The sequence below is a fragment of the Phocoena sinus genome, chromosome 1 (genome assembly GCF_008692025.1).
Source record: "Phocoena sinus isolate mPhoSin1 chromosome 1, mPhoSin1.pri, whole genome shotgun sequence".
In the NCBI taxonomy this organism is placed as follows: Eukaryota; Metazoa; Chordata; class Mammalia; order Artiodactyla; family Phocoenidae; genus Phocoena; species Phocoena sinus.
Window position 1 is genome coordinate 25,991,186 of NC_045763.1, and position 19,622 is coordinate 26,010,807.

At 39.0% G+C, this 19,622-nt stretch overlaps 1 protein-coding gene across 1 annotated transcript in view; it reads left to right on the forward strand.

Moving 5' to 3' along the window:
- Positions 1-7,263, forward strand: part of ZBTB8A (zinc finger and BTB domain containing 8A) — a 47,813-nt gene extending 40,550 nt beyond the window's left edge. The window contains exons 4-5 of the mRNA XM_032625834.1: positions 1,864-2,033; positions 6,580-7,263. Coding sequence (XP_032481725.1) covers positions 1,864-2,033; positions 6,580-6,912 — 503 coding nt within the window. The 3' untranslated portion in view covers positions 6,913-7,263. The remainder of the gene's footprint in view (positions 1-1,863; positions 2,034-6,579) is intronic.
- Positions 7,264-19,622: the final 12,359 nt, after the last annotated feature.

Here is a 19,622-nt window from a genome sequence, read left to right on the forward strand (position 1 = left end):
AAATTAAACTAAATCTGATTTTATTAAGATATAAATACATGATTTTTAAAAACTTAACTAATACAACATATAATATTGATACTGTATCTCTGTACCACCATGAAGCATCTCATTTTTATGATAGTAGTAAAATCAGAGATATTATTGGAGGCTGATAGTTTCAAAGTAGAGAACAGAGATTAGAAATGTATACCATCCAGTTCCCCCACCAATTAATCAGTTAGCAAATTTGCTTAATAGTTGACATGTGAATTTAAAGAAAAATTATGATAAAATTAAACTCTTGCAGAGTATAAGATTTAGATGACAATTATACTCCAATAAGGATGTTTAAAAAAAAAGAAAAAAAGATTTAGTTGATATATTTAAGCTTTTAATTTTAGAAAAATTCCAAGTATATATAAAAGTAGAGTAGTCTAATTAACCGCCATGCACCCATTACCCAGTCCCACTCATGACCAGTCTCGTTTCATCTGTACCTCTGCCCCCGACCACTCCCATTTTTAAGCAAATCTCAGACATCATATGTTTTCATGTGTAAATATTTCAGAATGTGTCCCTAAAATATAGTCTTAGAAAAAAACTACAATACCATTATTATCTTACCTAAACAAAATTAACAAGTCCTTAATATCACTAAAAGCCAAACAATATTCACATTTCCCTGGTTGTGTAAATTTGAAAATAATTTGGTTATCGATAACATATTTAAAAGTAATAGGCAGGGCTTCCCTGGTGGCGCAGTGGTTGAGAGTCCGCCTGCTGATTCAGAGGACGCAGGTTTGTGCCCCGGTCCAGGAAGATCCCACATGCCGCGGAGCGGCTGGGCCCGTGAGCCATGGCCGCTGAGCCTGCGCGTCCGGATCCTGTGCTCCGCAATGGTAGAGGCCACAACAGTGAGCGGCCCGCGTACCGCAAAAAAAAAAAAAAGTAATAGGCAACCTGATTGATTTTTACTAATCACATTTTCCTGTAGGATACTAACATGAAAATACATGAAACTGTATCATATTATAAAGCTTTCTGAAAATGCTGAGGCACTCTACCATTGACCAAGGCAGACAGAAATAACAGAGCAAAAATGGGAAATCTCTGTTGCATTTTAAAACAGCAACAAAGTTATCCTTTCTTGGGCTTTGCACTTTTGTAACTATAAGTTATTTAAATCTAACTTGAATAATGAACAGCTGAACTTAACTGCTGTTAAATTGAGGTTTGCCTCCAACCACAACTAACATTTTGAATATGTGTGAGTTTTAAAACAAACGATTAAAGATCCTTGACACTTTATAACCTTTAAAAGAAAAGCAGTACAGCTGTATGAAAAGTAAGAGCAAGGGGGTTCAGACATCTGGTGTGTGTGCTTGGCTGCGGAGCCAATGGGGTGAAGCTACCATCTGTGGGATTATGACTGAATGCCTGCGAGTCAGATTCCTGCCCAGGTGGAACGATTAAAAAAATTTTTTTAAAGAAAAGTTAAGAGCGGGGGTTGGGAGGGGTAGGGGGTGATAAACCCATGTAAATAAAACAAATTACTTAAAAGCGTAAAGACCCTGGATTGTGTCTGTAGTTTTAAAATCTAGTAGTACTACTTCTTTACTTAAATCTAGTGACTCTACGCCATTAAATAAAAAGATGAGTGGGACAGTCTAAATCTACCCAGGCTTCGTAAATATATCAAATCCTGAAGGTACGGTTCTATACTTAGGATTACACTGACAATCTAGTCTTTATAAAATTTCTTCCTTCTCCTTGTTGCCTACCTTTCCGAGATTGGACTCTCCAGCCCCTTTTGGATTCTTGATGTTATCAGAACGGTGATTATGAACTTTCCGGTGACTTAATCAAACTGTCTCTTGACAGATGACCTGCCCAGGATGAGGTTCAAGTGCCCGTACTGCACACATGTGGTGAAGCGGAAGGCAGACCTCAAGCGCCACCTTCGTTGTCACACAGGAGAAAGGCCCTATCCCTGTCAAGCTTGTGGGAAAAGATTTAGCCGGCTAGACCATCTAAGTAGCCATTTTCGAACAGTATGTATATGGTTTTTCATCATTTTACTTTTTAGGAAATACATGCATTTATCTGCTCTAGGATAATCTAGTTCACTGAGGAAAATCTTTTCACACAACTATGCAATATTAAACAATTTTTCCAATTTAATGTTTTACTTTGCACATAATTTTATATATTTTAAATTTTTATTTATTTGTTTATTTATTTTTGGCTGTGTTGGGTCTTTCGTTGCTGCACATGGGCTTTCTCTAGTTGCGGCGAGCGGGGGCTACTCTTCTTTGCAGTGCACGCTTCTCATCATCATGGATTCTCTTGTTGTGGAGCACGGGCTCTAGAGCGCAGGCTCAGTAGTTGTGGTGCACGGGCTTAGCTGCTCCACAGCATGTGGGATCTTCCCAGGCCAGTGCTCAAACCCTTGTCCCTTGCATTGGCAGGAAGATTCTTAACCACTGCGCCACCAGGGAAGCCCCATATTTTTTAAAATAGGTTTTTTTTTCTCCTCTGAAACCTTGAAATAAGATATTCTTTTGAATATCCATTTCAATTCACTTAAAATCTATTATTTTTATATCCCGGTTTTTTCAGAGCCAAAGACAATGTAAACTTCTAAAATGTTTAAAACTTTTAAAATATCTATGTCAGAATCACCACTTCAGATATTAAGCATCTGCTAGTGATTCTTGAATCCTTGTCTGGTAGGTTGTCAGTCTAGTTTCTGCTGTCTGACCTCTCTCCACTACAGCCTCTTTCTAGTGTCTCTCCAGTTTCTCTGGTCTCCTGAAGGAATGGAGTGAGATGGGCAATAGGGCGACTCTCAATCAAGGACTGGACTGTCAGCAGTCAGAAAAATCTCAGGGAATTTTCTGTTCAGTGCTCTGGTGGTTTAATAAGGTAGTGATGGGACTTCCCTGGTGACATTGGTAGTGACATTGGAATTACTCTGCTGTTCATCTTGCAGCAAAAATTTTTTCCAAAATTGATGTTCTATTACCCATACTTTTATTTCATTTATATGAGCTCCTTTTAATTTGGAAGGGTATTGGTCACTTGATGCATTGCTTTCTAGGGATTCATCCAACAAATATATATTGAGCACCTACAATGTGCCAGACCCTTTTCTAAGAGCTAGGTATATGGCAGTGAGCAAAACAAACTCTCATTAATCTCTGAAGCTAATTTAAAAGTTAAAATAACCTTTTATTATTACAAAAGCAATAAGTATGCATTATAAAAACTACAAAAATAGACGTAAGAATAAGAAAATAAAAATATCATATTTTTACCACCCAGATATTACCATTCTTAACACTTTATCATGTGCATTTATTTTCTTTAACCAAAATGATATCATACTGTATATGCTATTTTGTAACCTGCTTTCTTTTTTTGTTTTTAGATTTATTTATTTTATTCATTTATTTTTGGCTGCACTGGGTCTTTGTTGCTGCACGTGGGCTTTCTCTTGTTGCGGCGAGTGGGGGCTACTCTTCCTTGCGGTGCGCAGGCTTCTCATTGCGGTGGCTTCTCTTGTTGTAGAGCATGGGCTCTAGGTGTGCGGGCTTCAGTAGTTGTGGCTCGTGGGCTCTAGAGTGCAGGATCAGTAGCTGTGGGGCACGGGCTCAGTTGCTCCGCGGTATGTGTGGTCTTCCCAGACCAGGGCTCAAACCTGTGTCCCCTCCATTAGCAGGTGGATTCTTAACCACTGCGCCACCAGGGAAGCCCCTGTAACCTGTTTTCTTTAGTGAATAATCTCTACCTTTCCATATCAATAAAATTTTGTGTTACACAGTTCAAATTTACCTATAGTTTCCTAAAATACCACTTATAGCTGGTGTGTCTGAGCCAGAATCCAATCCAGAACTCATCTCATTGTTAGATCCCTTAAATATGTTTTTGAGCTAGCATAGTTCCCTACCCGCCCCTGCCACCCTCCCACCTTTTTAAAAATAACATTGACTTACTGAAGATATTGAGCCAATTGTTTTACAAAATATCCTACCTCTGGATTTCTCTGCTTGCTTCTGCATGGTGTCATCTTTAGCTTGTTCTTTTATCACCCCCTGCATTTTCCGAAAACGAGTTTTATCTGGAGGCTTAATGGACTCAAGTTAAATACTTTCATCAAAGACAAAATTGTATGTTTCATATTGTGTCACATTAGGAGACACATCATATCTGGTGGACCCATCATTCATGTTGTTACAATTGATCACTGGATTAGGGTGATGATACTATGATCCCACCATTGCATTGTAATTAGAAAGGAATCTCTGTGTAACTATTTTGGTATTATATGACTATCCATTTCCCCATGAACTATTCATTTAATAGTATTAATGCCAATTGGTAATCTCTGTCCAAATTATTAATTTTACTTGGAGTTGTGGAATGATTTACTAATATTATCCTTCCTTCTATATTATTAGCTGGAATTCTATAAAGTAAAGCTTTCCTTCATCACCTGGGGCTATTTGGTTACTTTGAAATAGGGTTCCTGCAGGAGAAGCAAGATAAATGTTTAATTATTTCCCTTTAACCACCAATTTTCAAAGTAAAGAGTGATTTAATAGTAGCCTCAAATGGTATATGAGTTTTTTCTGGCTTTGTTTTTTTAAATAGCATATGTTCTCATGAATTTTCATTGGTTCATTATGTTTGGATCCATAACAATTATTATTTTTTTGATACTCAAAATTTCAGATTTGTGCAGTGGGGACCATTGAAGCTGGCTCTTGTGTCCTTTTGTCACAACTCCATTAAATTTTCAGTGCTCTTGTTCTCTGGCTCCAAAAGAGCCCTAGGCTCATCTTGTACTTCCCACGCCGCAAAACTGGAATCAGCCATTTCTCAAAGGAGCTTTGGTACCTCTTAGCGGGGAACGAAATTAGAAACCAAAATTTGGACACCCAGGGTGCTCATTGTTATTAGGGTATCCTTTTCAGATTGTTTTTGAGCTAGAAGGTATATATTTTTAAAAGAGTGAGTTCGTGATGATATTTTCAGTTTTAACATTCCAGTGTTTCACTTAATTTCTTTGTCTTCATAACTGTATTGGATTTGGAGGGGGATGAACAGGAATCTGTGTCAGAACTTTGTACTAAAAACAGTGCCACATAGGATAACCATAATACTGATTCTATCTCAGGAGAAATAAAGGTACACTCAAATTATGTACTTTCAACATTTACTGACTAATATGTCAGTGGTTAAGCAGAAGATAATAACTGTACTGAGTGGTAGTCCCATACATTTTCTTAGATATTTTACCAGACTGCTTTAGTTCTCTTGGGTTTTTTGACTATTTGTGTTTGGTGGCCCACTTTCATACCATTCTGACATTATCTAAATGAATATGCCATAAACATTAATTCAGCATATATAGTTAATTATATGTAATAATTTTTAGATTAGAATCTATAATCTATTGCTCTGACAGCTATTGAACAAAATTACTAACTATAATATACAATTATTCATCAATTACAACTTCTTCCCAAAGCATTTCACACATATTAACTCATTTGGTCCACACAACCTGAGTTGTATCCCTATTAGTAATAACGGAGCAGTTAGGAATAATAATAGACTGATATGTAGCAGAACCACCACAGTGGTTGTTTATAACCAGTGTCCATTCTGATAGTCAGGCTTCTATTTTGTTTGGGTGGTGCCCATACCTTACCAGTTGTTAAATATTTTGACAGTCACCCTGGAAGCAGGTTTATAATGTTTTAAGTTACTTGCTTCAAGATAACATCGTTATTAAATGACAAAAGCAGGACTAGAACCCAAGCTTTCCAGTTCCTAGTCCAGTCTTCTTTCTATTAGATCTTTCATTAATAAAAGTGGCAATAATCCTTATATTGAAAATATTTTTTGACAAATTTAAATTTGGGACAATATTTTTTCTTTCTCTAGCAAAATAACAAAATATTAGTATTCAAATGAAATGAGTTTTTTCCCCTGAATTAAGATATGGAAAGTCCTGGGCTTCCCTGGTGGCGCAGTGGTTGAGAGTCCGCCTGCCGATGCAGGGGACATGGGTTCGTGCCCCGGTCCGGGAAGATCCCACATGCCGCAGAGTGGCTAGGCTCGTGAGCCATGGCCGCTGAGCCTGCGTGTCCGGAGCCTGTGCTCCGCAACGGGAGAGGCCACAACAGTGAGAGGCCCGCGTACCGCCAAAAAAAAAAAAAGATATGTAAAGTCCTTAGAAAAGTATATGGCAGATATTAAGTGTTTGCAATAATTTTGTATTATTCTGGGAATGTGTCCCTTGTTACCTCAGATATAAAAGTATTATTGGATTAAGGGATATGTGAAATTATTAAGTATGTAATATTACTCATAAAAACATAGTAGACATTATTTAGAGAAAGCTGGTATTTAATATTTCTGTGACATTAATTTATCACCAAAACCTATGATTTTTTTCTAATAACTAGATGTTAATTTAATACTAATGCTTGGCTTTGAACATTTTAAATTTATGAATTGGTACTTAGAATATCAAACTGTTCTGCTTTTGAAAAATCTTTTTTTATCACTATTTAAATCTCTACACAGATTCACCAGGCATGCAAACTGATCTGCAGAAAATGCAAACGCCATGTGACTGATCTAACAGGTCAAGTGGTACAGGAAGGAACCAGGCGCTACAGACTCTGTAATGAGTGCCTTGCTGAAGTTGGCATAGACAGCCTCCCCATTGATTTGGAAGCTGAACAGCATCTTATGTCCCCATCAGATGGAGATAAGGATTCCAGATGGCACTTGGGTGAAGATGAGAATAGATCATACGTGGAGATTGTAGAGGATGGGTCTGCTGATCTGGTCATACAACAGGTTGATGATAGTGAAGAAGAAGAAGAAAAGGAAATAAAGCCCAACATCAGGTAGCTGGGATGTGAACCAACAGATCTGGCATGTCTGCAACTTACATTGACTTCCCATAACTCTCTCTTTCCATGGTCAGAGTCTGGTTAACAAATTATCAGACTGACCTGAAAGTAATGAATGACCTGATATCACTTGCATGCTTTCTGAACAGGCCATTGTATCCATTCTGAACTTTGTTGCCCTAAAATCTGTTGCTGCACTGGAAAGAAAGACCTGGCTTGAGTTGGCATGATGGATGAACAATTAATCCTCTTACTTTTATTACAGAGATACCTTTTTTTTAATATTGGAAGATCTACTTAGTGAACTTTTTTCAAAGAAAATATTTTAAATAAATTCACCACAACCAAACTGTATATAATATAATTTCAAGGTGTTTCAAAAACATATAAACTACCACTATTGAATTTTCACAGGGAACCAGGTAAGAGCACATTTAAGGCTCTGGCACCCTACCTGACTAAACTAATTAGTCCATTACCTTCAGACTGAAAATGACCTATCATTATTCCAATATCCTAAATATTTTAGAATTATGGCAGAAAACAAACCTAAACTGTTTGAAATCATTCATATTTGAAACTTTTGTCATTAAGTTAAAAATTACTCTTATGTAGTCAGTGTTTAAAAAGAACAAACTCTAAAATAGAAGCTGATCAGAGATTATGTGCAGACATCACTTTCTTAAAGCCTGAAACTGATACTGTCAAGGTAGTTTTTTGAGGATCTGTCTATATAGCTCTCTTCCTCTCCAGAGAAAAAAAGAAAACTGGAGGTTCTTACCGGTTCTTAAGATTAATTTCCTCCTTTTATATACTACTATATTACTTATAAAGTGCTCTTTCACACATCTCCCCACCTAATCAGCAAGGTAAATAGTATTGTCTCTGATTTACAAATGAGGAAATTAAGGTCAGAAAGTTTAAGTGGTGGGACTGGTGACTGGACGGGTTTTGATTTTAAACAGTCCTCTTTCAACTGTCTCTCCCTGGATAGTCCCCTGAAATGGTGAAGAAGTGAAGTCAAACCTCACCAATCTGCAATAATTATAAAAAGAAGCCTATGAGAATTAGAAAGTATGAAAGAAGAGGAATTTAATCAACTTCAACAACATATAATATCTTGAACTAGAGTTATTCAAGTAGTGCTAAGTAATGTCCCTATAGTACCTATTGACATGTTTTTATGTTATTTATATATAAATTTTATATATAAAACTATTTGAACACATTATTCTCCTAAGTTCTTTAAGCAGTTTATATAATTTATAATTTCTTCAAAACAAACTTTTCTACTAGAATACAAAATTAAGTTTTAACTCCTCCCCTATATGAATTATGAAACATTCCAAAATTACAGTCAAATTGGAGATGCATTATTTTAGTTGTAAAGATAAAATCTAAATACTAGAAGTAAAGAACTGTTCATAAAGGTCTTGGCAAGTTATCCCAATTAAGCTTGTTTTAATTTTGATAGAGGCTCCATGTATTATATTGTATTTTTAACTGCCATGACATACCTCAAGATACTTTTTATGTTATTTTCTCTTACTCTTTAATTAATGATTGTCCTTAATACCAATTTGTGGGCCAAAATGGTTAATTTCTTTAAGTTTTTTTATAAATAGATGAATAACCACTTTGTTTTATGGTACCTAATTCTGAGATTTTTTTCAAGATTCCCCTGATGGTAAATTTCCAATTGCTTCAAGACCGGATAGTGTGCATTGAGTTCATTGTCTCCCAACATGACCATTCCTGAGTCAGGAGTCTTAACAATTACATTGTTCCAAGTGAGGGAGGGAACTTGTCATTCTTTAGTCTCACCAGAGGATGATAACATCTTTCAAAATTGTAATCTGATTTTTAATCATTGGAACCAATAGGAAAAATGACTGACTTGAGCTTTATTTATAGAAATGAAGTTGTGCTTGCATGTGTATACTCTAATGCACTTTAGTCTATGATCTAAATGTTCTTTGATGCTACTATATTCTGCATGCAAACATCAGCATGATTGTCAGCAAGGTCCACTGAACACAGTGCCACCAGCACTTGTAGAGCCTTATCAGAAATAATGCTTTCTCATAATTGTTTACAACAAGCATCAAGCAATCTCCACAAAACAGCTATCAAATTCACCAAACTAGACAGTGCATCTGTTCTATCATTTTAGTATCATAAAAGAACATACGTGACATGTTTGTAAGTTGTAAATAATAACTCCAGTATCATATCATATTTATCTAAGACTTTAGAGACCAATTCTTTTCTAGAGTATAACTATTAATGGTTTCTAAGAAAACTGAATTCTTTGGCTCTTAAATGTGGGAAAATATTACATAGGGGTATAATCTGTTAATATAAGCTTTATTTATGCCAATTTTTTTTTTTTTTTTTTTTTTTTTTTTTTGCGGTACGCGGGCCTCTCACTGTTGTGGCCTCTCCCGTTGCGGAGCACAGGCTCCGGACGCACAGGCTCAGCGGCCATGGCTCACGGGCTCACGGGCCCAGCCGCTCTGCGGCATGTGGGATCTTCCCGGACGGGGGCACGAACTCGTGTCCCCTGCATCGGCAGGCGGACTCTCAACCACTGCGCCACCAGGGAAGCCCTTTTTCTTTTTAATGTTAGGAAAATAATGGAAGTTGGTTAGACCAAAGTTTGCTCTTACAAGAATGCTGTTTTATCAGCTTCTGAACACCCTTCTAAATCTATGGTCCTCAAGATCCGGTTGATAGGATGAAGTTTTGCAAAATAAAGCACCACTGAGTCGTGCCTACTGTCTGGAGGAAGCAAAATTGACTAGGCCAGTGGGTTAAAAGATTTTTTTTTACCCAAGAAACCCTTCTTCAAATGAATTGTTTCATAGAGAAGTTCAACATTTAAGGAAACTCTAAAGGACAGAGCTGCTCTGGTTTAAGCTCCCTACAAACCTTTCCCCAGACACTCTGCAGAGCTCAGGAGTCCAGCACTGAAAACCTTGGGCTGTATCACTTTTTGAATTCCCTTTGAGCATTACAGTCTCACTTCATTACTCCTGTTACTCCTTGCACTTATAAGCTGGTAACCATAGAGCAGCAAATCACATCTTTACAAGGTTCCTTCTATAGTTATCATATATCTTAAGACCTTTTTAAGAACAAATCTTTCAATATTGTATGTCTGAGTGATGAAATCAAACAGTTACTGCTTTTATGTGGCCAAGTTACTGCTTAATGGATGAAAAGCTTAGTGTTTCAGTTACTTATGAGCTCAGAACTCAATTCGTTAAAGTTATTTTGCTGAGTCATGCTAAGATATATTGAAATTTCCACTCATATTGGTTATATATGTTTGGAGTCCTAAAATTAATACTATGGAAAAACCCTAAGAACAGTACAGCATAAGATGTGTTTAACTGGGAAGGGTGATAACAGTAGGTACTGGAGGACCAAACTTTAGATTATAAATGGAAAGTTCTAAGTTATTTTATATTAGAGTGGATCAGTATTACTATTTATCATTTATATAGCATTTTATATTTGCAAAGTATTTAATAATTTTTGTTATTCTTTACATATCTATGAAATAGGACATTTATCACATGAAAGGTAAAGAAATTGAGGCACAGAACAGTAAAGCAACCTGCCTAAGACAACCCAGTGAAACAGTGGCAAAAATAGGAATTAGAATGATCAGATTTTCTGAGTCCTAGAATATCAGCTTAAATCACTGAGGTGTGTTGTGTATTACTCTATTTTATAAGATGAGTTTATACAAATTACAGTCAATTGTTTTAAAGCTGACGTCATTGTATGTGGATAAATCCTATACAGAATAAATATTATGTAAAGGATGTGACTTTGGTTACAAGAGTTTCAATGATAAAAATTCAGGTTGTCACACAAGTGGCATTATTTAGCCAATTTTATATATTGTGAAGTATAATTAATATTTTATTTTGATACAGGAGTTTCTCAACTATTCATGCCAATTGAGCCATGAATAGAACAGAAAAATGAAATCCACAGAGAATCTATAAACTTCATTTTCTAACTTATCAGCCTTCTCCCTAAAGTACCTGTGTTAATGCCAATGAAAAGTGAAATATGTTAATAAGCCACACACAGGAGAAGCCAGGGGACTCTTAATTATTATTATTATTATTTTTGGCTGCACTGGGTCTTCATTGTGGTGTGTGGGCTTCTCTCTAGTTGCAGTGCGTGGGTTCTCTAGTTGTGGCACGCCAGCTCAGTAGTTGCTTAGTTGCCCCACGGCCTGTGGGATCTTAGTTCCCTGACCAGGCATCAACCCCGTGTACCCTGCATTGGAAGGCAGATTCTTAACCACTGGACCACCGGGGAAGTCCCAGGACTCTTAACTTTTAAATGCAAAATATTTTGAAATGTATTTACTTAAAAGCACGATAAACACTTTTCCCTGCCTCTTTTAATTTTCTTCACACCAGCAAAAGCCATTGGTACTTCATCATCTTTAGATAGGAAACCAGTGACCAGGGTAATGCCAGTCATCTCTTTACCTTTGGGCTCGATTAGATCATTTGCAAACATTATTAAAGACAACTTGTAAAGTATATCTAAGAACTGATTATACTTTACTTCACTCTTTTGGATTTCTAGATACACAGATCCATTATATAGTTTCTTGATTTTCCCACTGGGAAAATCTTTTAATTCCTTGTTGATATTATTTACAACTACTTAATTCTTTTATTGAGTAAATTATTTTATTCAGCCTATAAGGGAAAAAATGGAACATTTTTACCTAGATAGTAGTTCCCAACCTTGGCTGCACTTGAGAATCACTTGTGGAAATTTCAAAAATACAGATGCCTAAGTAAAGCAGAATCTCTGGCAGATGGGGCCTGGATACATTTTTTAAAATCTTTCCAGTGTCTTTTATGTGCAAAATAGGTCCCCTAGTCAAGGTTTCCCTTTTTCTCCCCAGATAGATAGATGCTAAAGTTGGGCAGTGGAACCATTTCACATTCCAGTCCACTGGTTCGCAACCCTATCATTAAGGAAAAAAAATTAAAATATGGTTGCCCAGTCCAAGAAGATATTAATTTTTGTGAAATTTTAAGATATTGTGTATGCCCCCTCATCTAAACTTTTTATTAGGGTCAAATAGTATGGACACTAAATTAAAATAGCCCATTTTTACTTTGAGATGTATTTGCATTTTTATTTGATCATGGGTTGCAGTCTGGGAATTCACACAGTAATTCAGAGTAATTAAAGAACTATATTAGGAAAATGTGACCGAAATACTATATCCTGAAATTTTGCAAGCTTTAATGTTTTCTTTGCTTTTGAAAAAGAAACCAGAACACTCTCCAAGCACTGTGAAACTTAAATGCTACACATTTGTATTCCATCAATGAATTGAATTAAATCAGTTTTTATTCAAGTTAAATGCCATACCAGAGAAACCAAGAAAGATGTCTTATTTAAAGAAGCCTTCAGATTAATTTGGAAAGAAAAATAAATGTCTTTGCTTTACTTCAAGTATTGCCATTAAAATTTTTTTTTGGAAAATAACTTGAAACGACTTTGGCATAAAGCACCATCCTCATTCCCATAATTGAGGTTATGTATGCAATTCAAACATGACAAGTATATCCGTTCAGTAGTACTGTATATGCAGACACCATTGCTTAATCTCCTACCAAAAAAGAAAATTATCCAATAAGGAAGTGGCACTTTCTTGCATAATTCAAAAAGGTAAAACGCTGAAATACAAGAAGATAATGTGTCTTTTGTTGCATATTTGAGTTGATTTTAAACTTTTTTTCCCCTGGAGGAAAAAAATCCACAAGGATACAGCAGTGGAAAACGGCACCTGCACCAGACGCTCCAGTATTTGGGGGCCGTGTTAAAAAATGAAAGCCCTGTGTTTTCCCCTAAGCAGCAGCAACATCTATTCGCGCTCAGGCGGTTGACCACGTGGCTTCATCCTACTCTCAGGGAGGGCTGCACCAGTGAGTGGGATTAAGGAGTAGGAACCTTTCTTTTCCTTTTCAGTCCTGTTTCCCGCACAACTACTTTTCCTGAAAAGTTATCACAGAGTCCAGCAGCGAGATCCCCGTAGAGAACCCCAAAGTTCCCCGTAGAGGGCCCCGACATACCAGACACCCCTAAAGCTAAATTCTGGGGGTGCAAGATGAATAGAAAACGCTGTGTTGTGTGCAGTGTGCACCCGATAAAGAGCCCCTATTTGCCGGGTCCCTACTCGATCCAAGGCCGCTGAGGTAAGCACACATGCCTCCCCATTTAAAACAGGAGGAAACAGGCTTGAGAACGGACCCGTCATTGAGTCCAGCCCACGCAGTGGGTTGGCTAGCGGTGTCCGAAACCGCCGCCCTACCGCCAGGGGGAGCTAGTGTCCTTTACCGCTACTCTCGGTTCCCATAGTGCAGTCTGTGCGTTACAGAGGGTCACTGCCTTGGGCGTCACCCCCATTCCTCCCCACCCCCGTCACACAGAGCGGGGGACCGCGCCCTTGGCCTCGATGCTGCTGGAAGAGATGTACCGGATGAGAGCCTAGCTCTCCAGATTCTGTGGGCACTTTACTGACGTTTTTTAGTTTACCTGTCTTGCCTCCCTCCCCTCCTTCCTTTTTCAGGGAGTCGTAACTCTTTTAGAGAAAAATTGAGCAACAAATGTTTTAGCCTGACAGCCAGGTGAGGTAGGTACTACTGTATTATGGCAGATGAAGAAACTGAAGCTTAGAGTGGTGAAAAGACTTGGCCAAGTTCAGAAAATTTAGGAAGTTTCAAGAAGGAAACTGGAAGGAGAGGCCTTGACTCCTACCTTTAGGTAACAGACATACATATAAACATCCACATATTGGAAGATGAGGCATTTGTAGTGACTTCGGGAACCCTTGTCACATGCAAGGGAGAGAAATGAAATAAAGTCCTGGGGGAATTTTACATTCCAGCTGGAGAGACATACATATATGGCCAATGACGATGTGTGGTAGAAAGTACCAACAGCCAGAAGTACATCCATTTATTCACCCAACCAATGTCTTAATATCTACCAAGCACCCAGATTCCTAAATGGAATTCAGACAAAAAATTTGGGTGGGGAGAGTATCACATTAATTAATTTTGTTTTTACTCAAAAATACAGATAACAAAAATGGTCCTTAATGCCAACATGTAAAATAGCAATGCTATATTTAAAATGAAAAAAAAAAGATGATTTTAAGCTACACCTTGAATAATGGAAAGAACATCCAATTAGGAGACACAATGAAAGGAGAAGATAAATGATCAGTATAACTAAGGAAAACTAGCAAATAGTTGAGTACAGGGGATGGAAGTGTAAGAGGAGTTCAAGAAAACTCCAATGTGGGCTGTGGAAGGATAAGAGCACTGTTGATAAAAACAAGGAACTCAGAATTTGGATATGAAAACACGACATTAAAGATCTCTCCCTAAGGAGCATGTCACCAGGGGGCTTTGGAATCAGGAAGAACTGGAAGCATCACTGAAACAGACCATTAAAAGATGGAAGGTACAAATAATAACCAGAAGCCAGTTCCCTTGCTCCTTAAGGTGCTTCCAACTTCAAAGCGGAGTTGACTACTACACACATTAGCTGACTTAAGGAACTTTATGCAATTGTTGTAAAACAAAGAGAAAAAGAATCTGCACAAGAATTCAAAGGTAGGAACTGGTGAGTTGTATGGTGTGAACTTTGATGGTGGGTGATGGTGGGCGGGCTACACTGGTACTGAGAAGACTTGGAGAGGCCATGGGAACATAAAGGCAGAAACAAAGTTACCCTATAATTGACTCATCTTTCTTCTAATTGTGACACACCCCTTGAATGGTTAATACTTCGAGCTGCAAGGGAATCAGGATGGGACAGAAAAATGGGGGTCCTGTAGAAAGGCACCCAGCTTGGCATAAAGGGACAAGCACAGCTTTTGAAAACAGCTCAACTCTGATAATGGAAGAAAGAAAATTAGACTAACAGGAAAGATTTGGAGTAGAGAAGCAAGAAAGGAAAAAGTCTGAAGAGAAAGCAGGAGGAGAAGCAGAAGGGAGTGGCTTTGTTTGCCCTTCTTAATAAACAAGAGACTCTGGCAGAATTGCACTGGCTCCAGGGTTATCCTTCGGCTGGTCACCCCCTAACCAAGCGCTGTGGCCTTTTTAAAAAATTAAAAGGTGGGGCTTCCCTGGTGGTGCAGTGGTTGAGAGTCCGCCTGCCGATGCAGGGGACACGGGTTCATGCCCCGGTCAGGGAGGATCCCACATGCCGCGGAGCGCCTGGGCCCGTGAGCCATGGCCGCTGAGCCTGCGCGTCCGGAGCCTGTGCTCCACAATGGGAGAGGCCACAATAGTGAGGGGCCCGCGTACCGCAAAAAAAAAAAAATTAAAAAAATTAAAAGGTGAAAAAGTAAGGGGGCTGTTAGCATTTAAGCTTGTCCCAATAATAGTACTAGCCCTCACTGAGCATTACTATGTGCCAGGCACTGTCTTGAGTTTTACATGTATACATTTATTTAATTCTCTCAACAACTATTGTCACGAGTTAAAATTTGGAAATTGAGGCACACGGAGATTCAGCAACATGCCCCAAAGTGGACAGTTAGTAAATGGTGGAACCAGGACTTGAACCCCCATGATCTGGCTCCAGTTTGTGCTGTTAACCACTGTACCCCCCAAAGCCTCAAAATAAAACTGTTAGCACAGTAGTGTTTAAATTCCACAGTTCCAAGTATAATTCCAAAATTACTCCCTTTCTCTTCTTCTACAAAATAAGATTCTTAACTATGGTAGCAAAGCTGGGGACACCTGGTCTGTGAGTAATCACTATCTCCATTTCAGTGTTGAAGAAACCCAGCCTCAGCGAGGTTCAAGAAATTTCCCAAAGTCATATAGCCAGTGAGTGACATGGTCAGGATGTGAATCCATGACTCTAATGCACTTAAAGTTTGTATTTGGAAGTAATTTAAAAAACACACACAGTTGTGTATTTATTTGGCAATGGGAAAAAATAATATAAACCCACTATTTTCTACTGTCTTGTACTGATACAAGATATTTCTATAGTCAAAATGTTTTTGCTAAATAACATTAGCTTTTGAACTTTTAGAGTATGTGTCAGAGAAAATGAGACAGCCATTGTCAATCATCTATTTTTGAGTTGCACCTTACAAATATCACCCAAATGTAAAGTGTTTCCTTATATATAAAAACTGAGGGCTTCCCTGGTGGCGCAACGGTTAAGAATCCGCCTGCCAATGCAAGGGACACAGGTTCGAGCCCTGGTCCAGGAAGATCCCACATGCTGCAGAGCAACTAAGCCCGGGCGCTACAACTACTGAGCCTGCGCTCTAGGGCCCGCAAGCCACAGGTACTGAGCCCGTGCACCACAACTACTGAAGCCTGCGCGCCTAGAGCCCATGCTCCACAACAAGCCACTGCAATGAGAAGCCCGTCGACACAACTAGAGAAAGCCTGCGCGCAGCAGTGAAGACCCAACGCAGCCAAAAATAAAATAAAACTTGAGTAATGAGAGCTGTTGTGCTAACCTCACAGGGCTATTACCTGGATCAAAAGAACAACAGAACATAAATGTGATTTGTTATATATTAAAAGATATTGTATAAATACAGTGAACAGAGTCCTAAGTCCCAAATCTGCCTCTTCTAGCCAGTAGGTTTTAGGTGTCACTAATCCCCTTATTTGTAAAATGTAGGACAACTGTACTACATATAGAATTGCTGGCAGGACAAATGGGTAATATACAGAAAGCATCTGGGAAAATGTTTTGTACAGAGGAGACCTGGATGTGTTTATGACAAAATAAATATGTTGGCCCTAAGACTATTTTCTTGCGTGTCCAGAATTCAACATTAATTGTTCATTTTACAGGCAACAGAACAAAAAAGTACAGAGCATGTTATATGGGAAAAAACATTGACAAATTACTACAGTCACTAAATTCTGAGGAAGTTTGCTCTGGAAGGAGCTTTTGGAAGCTATCTTTTCCAATTTCCTGTCCCCCCCCCCACCCCCTGGTTTTTGTAGATGAAGAAACTACATTCTCAGTCTCAATCTGGAATTCCCCAAACCTTCTGAAGCTCAGACTTCAGGAAGGGGCAGAACTGTAGTCCACTTGGTGCGTTTCCCCCACTTTGAGGAGGGTATAAACTGTACTTTTTCCACCATTTCTTCTTGAACATTCTCTTCCAAAGCCCAAGTGGTAATAGCAAGGTGGAAAGAGAACTAGCAAGGGTGGCGGTAAGGACACACATAACCACTTAGCCTTCTTGGAGAGGCACCAGTGAGAAAAAGTCATCACATCACTACTGTTACTTTCCTGAAGTCACTGCCATCATGTAACACAGCCCTGTACCCATGACAATGACTGTCTGATTAGTGAGCAGACCTGGATGGTGTGATCTGGACCTTTTAGGCTAAACTGTTCCAGTAAGATACCTTCTTTTTCTCAGCTCAGTTGTTTAAAATATTACTAGATCACAGAAACTTAGAACTGGAAAGGAATTGAGGAATCACTAATACACACCTATAATACATAGATGAGGAAGTAGGTCCAAGGTCAAACAGTAGTAGAGCAAAGGCTAGGAACTGAGGCTTGTGGCTTGGGATTCTTGTTCTTATAGATATGCTCAAGGAGCTGACCTGCAGTCTCTGCCTAAGAGTTTGACATAGCTCTAAGATGCTTAATCCACTGACCACTAAGTAGTAACTGACCATCTATTATGTGCCATCTAGGAGCTTTCCTTCTATTCAGAGGTATAAGACTAGTGAACATTAAACAATTATAAAATTGAATAAGCCTGCAAATCTTTAAAGCTAACTAGAGAGGCATAGTTCAGAGACCCCTGAAGGCTGAATGGTAAGGGAGGCATTGTGGAAATGTGATTTGAGTTGGGTTTTTAAAATTTATTTATTTTTGGCCACTCTGCGAGGCTTGTGGGATCTTAGTTTCCCTACCAGGGATTGAACCCAGGCCCACAGCAGTGAAAGCACCAAGTCGTAACCACTGGACTGCCAGGGAATTCCCTGAGCTCGGTTTTAAAACAGAGCTGCAGACTAGCAACCTGTGGACCAGATTCTGCCCACACACAACCTGTCTGTACTTCATTGTGATGACCCACAGTGGTTTGGGTTTCTTTCCAAAAACTTGGGAGGTTTTACATAAAAATCCCACTCTCTGGGGGTTTATGAAAAACTGCCACCCTAGGCTTGTATTCCCATTAGAAATGAGGGCTGGAGCTGAGAGGCAGCTGCCCGCTTGGCCCCTGCGTAACCCCTCAGTTCAACACCTGCAGCCCTCCCATTACCTGCCTGACTCCTTGGGCAGCGGATTTGCTACCCGACATTTTCAGAAATGAGAACGGCAGCCCAGAAGTAAGACAGAGCGAAGATGGGTGGGTACATTATGGGGAAGGAGAATTAGCTCTGCAATGGGGGAAATCTGTTCCTTAGGGAAAGACACATACTTGAAACTGGCAGAAGAATCTGGTGAGAGCACGGTGCAACCATCTCAATAAGTAAACTAAAAATAAATAAAACGTGTGCTGCTACTGACGGATCAAGAATGCCAACACTTCACGTATAAACGGTAACATACTCATTTTCCTTCTATTCAGTATCTTTGTTTTGGCATATTTTAAAACTAACACAAACTAAATTTTAAAATTTACCTGAAATTGTAATGTTATAAATTTATTAAAAATAAGAAAATATAATTTGTATTCCATAATTACATCTGCCTTGTTTTTATTGAGCCCCATTATACAGCTCTGGTGGTTAAGAGATATGGCTGTGCTTTCCCCCCACCCCACCAAGTCAAATGTGTACCCTACTTGGCTTAACACATCCCAAGAGCTCTTCTTACTTTGGCTTCAGCTCTCCCATTCCCCTCACAGTATCCCATTGTTCACTTGCACAATCAACCCCCCCAAGTAGCCCATGATGTGTAAAGGAGTCGAAAGGAAGAGCCCCATCTCAGGCTGGAAATTCATCCTAACAAAAGGTAAAGAGATTCTTCTAGACATTGTTTTGCTTGGAGGTCCACAATTTACATTATAAAATATGCCTGAGAATAAAGAAGGTAAAGGAGTGCTACCTCAGAGATCCTGCTGTGTATCCATTTGAAGAGCTACTATTAAAACCACAGGCTTGGGCTTCCCTGGTGGCGCAGTGATTGAGAGTCCGCCTGCTGATGCAGGGGACGCGGGTTCGTGCCCCCGTCCGGGAAGATCCCCACATGCCGAGGAGCGGCTGGGCCCATGAGCCATGGCCGCTGAGCCTACGCAACGGGAGAGGCCACAACAGTGAGAGGCCCGCGTACTGCAAAAACAAAAAACAAACAGAAAAAACCTCACAGGCTCTTGCCCTTGTCTTCATTACCCCCCGCTACTTTCTGTTAAATTCCCAGAGAGGGACTTCCCTGGCGGTCCAGTGGATAGGACTCCGAGCTTCCAAGACAGGCGGCACGAGTTCGATCCTTGTTTAGGGAAATAAGATCCCACATGTCGTGTGGCGCAGCCCCCCAAAAAAAAAAAAAACAAAAATCCCCAGAGTAAAAATAATGTGGTGCTCCAAGAGAACAGTTAGAAAGCTCACAGACAATCTCTTCCTTTTAGGTCAAGTTCAGCACACTATAATGATATTTGGCAGCACCCAGTGGCAATCATTTTTCACATATGTGTGAATAAAT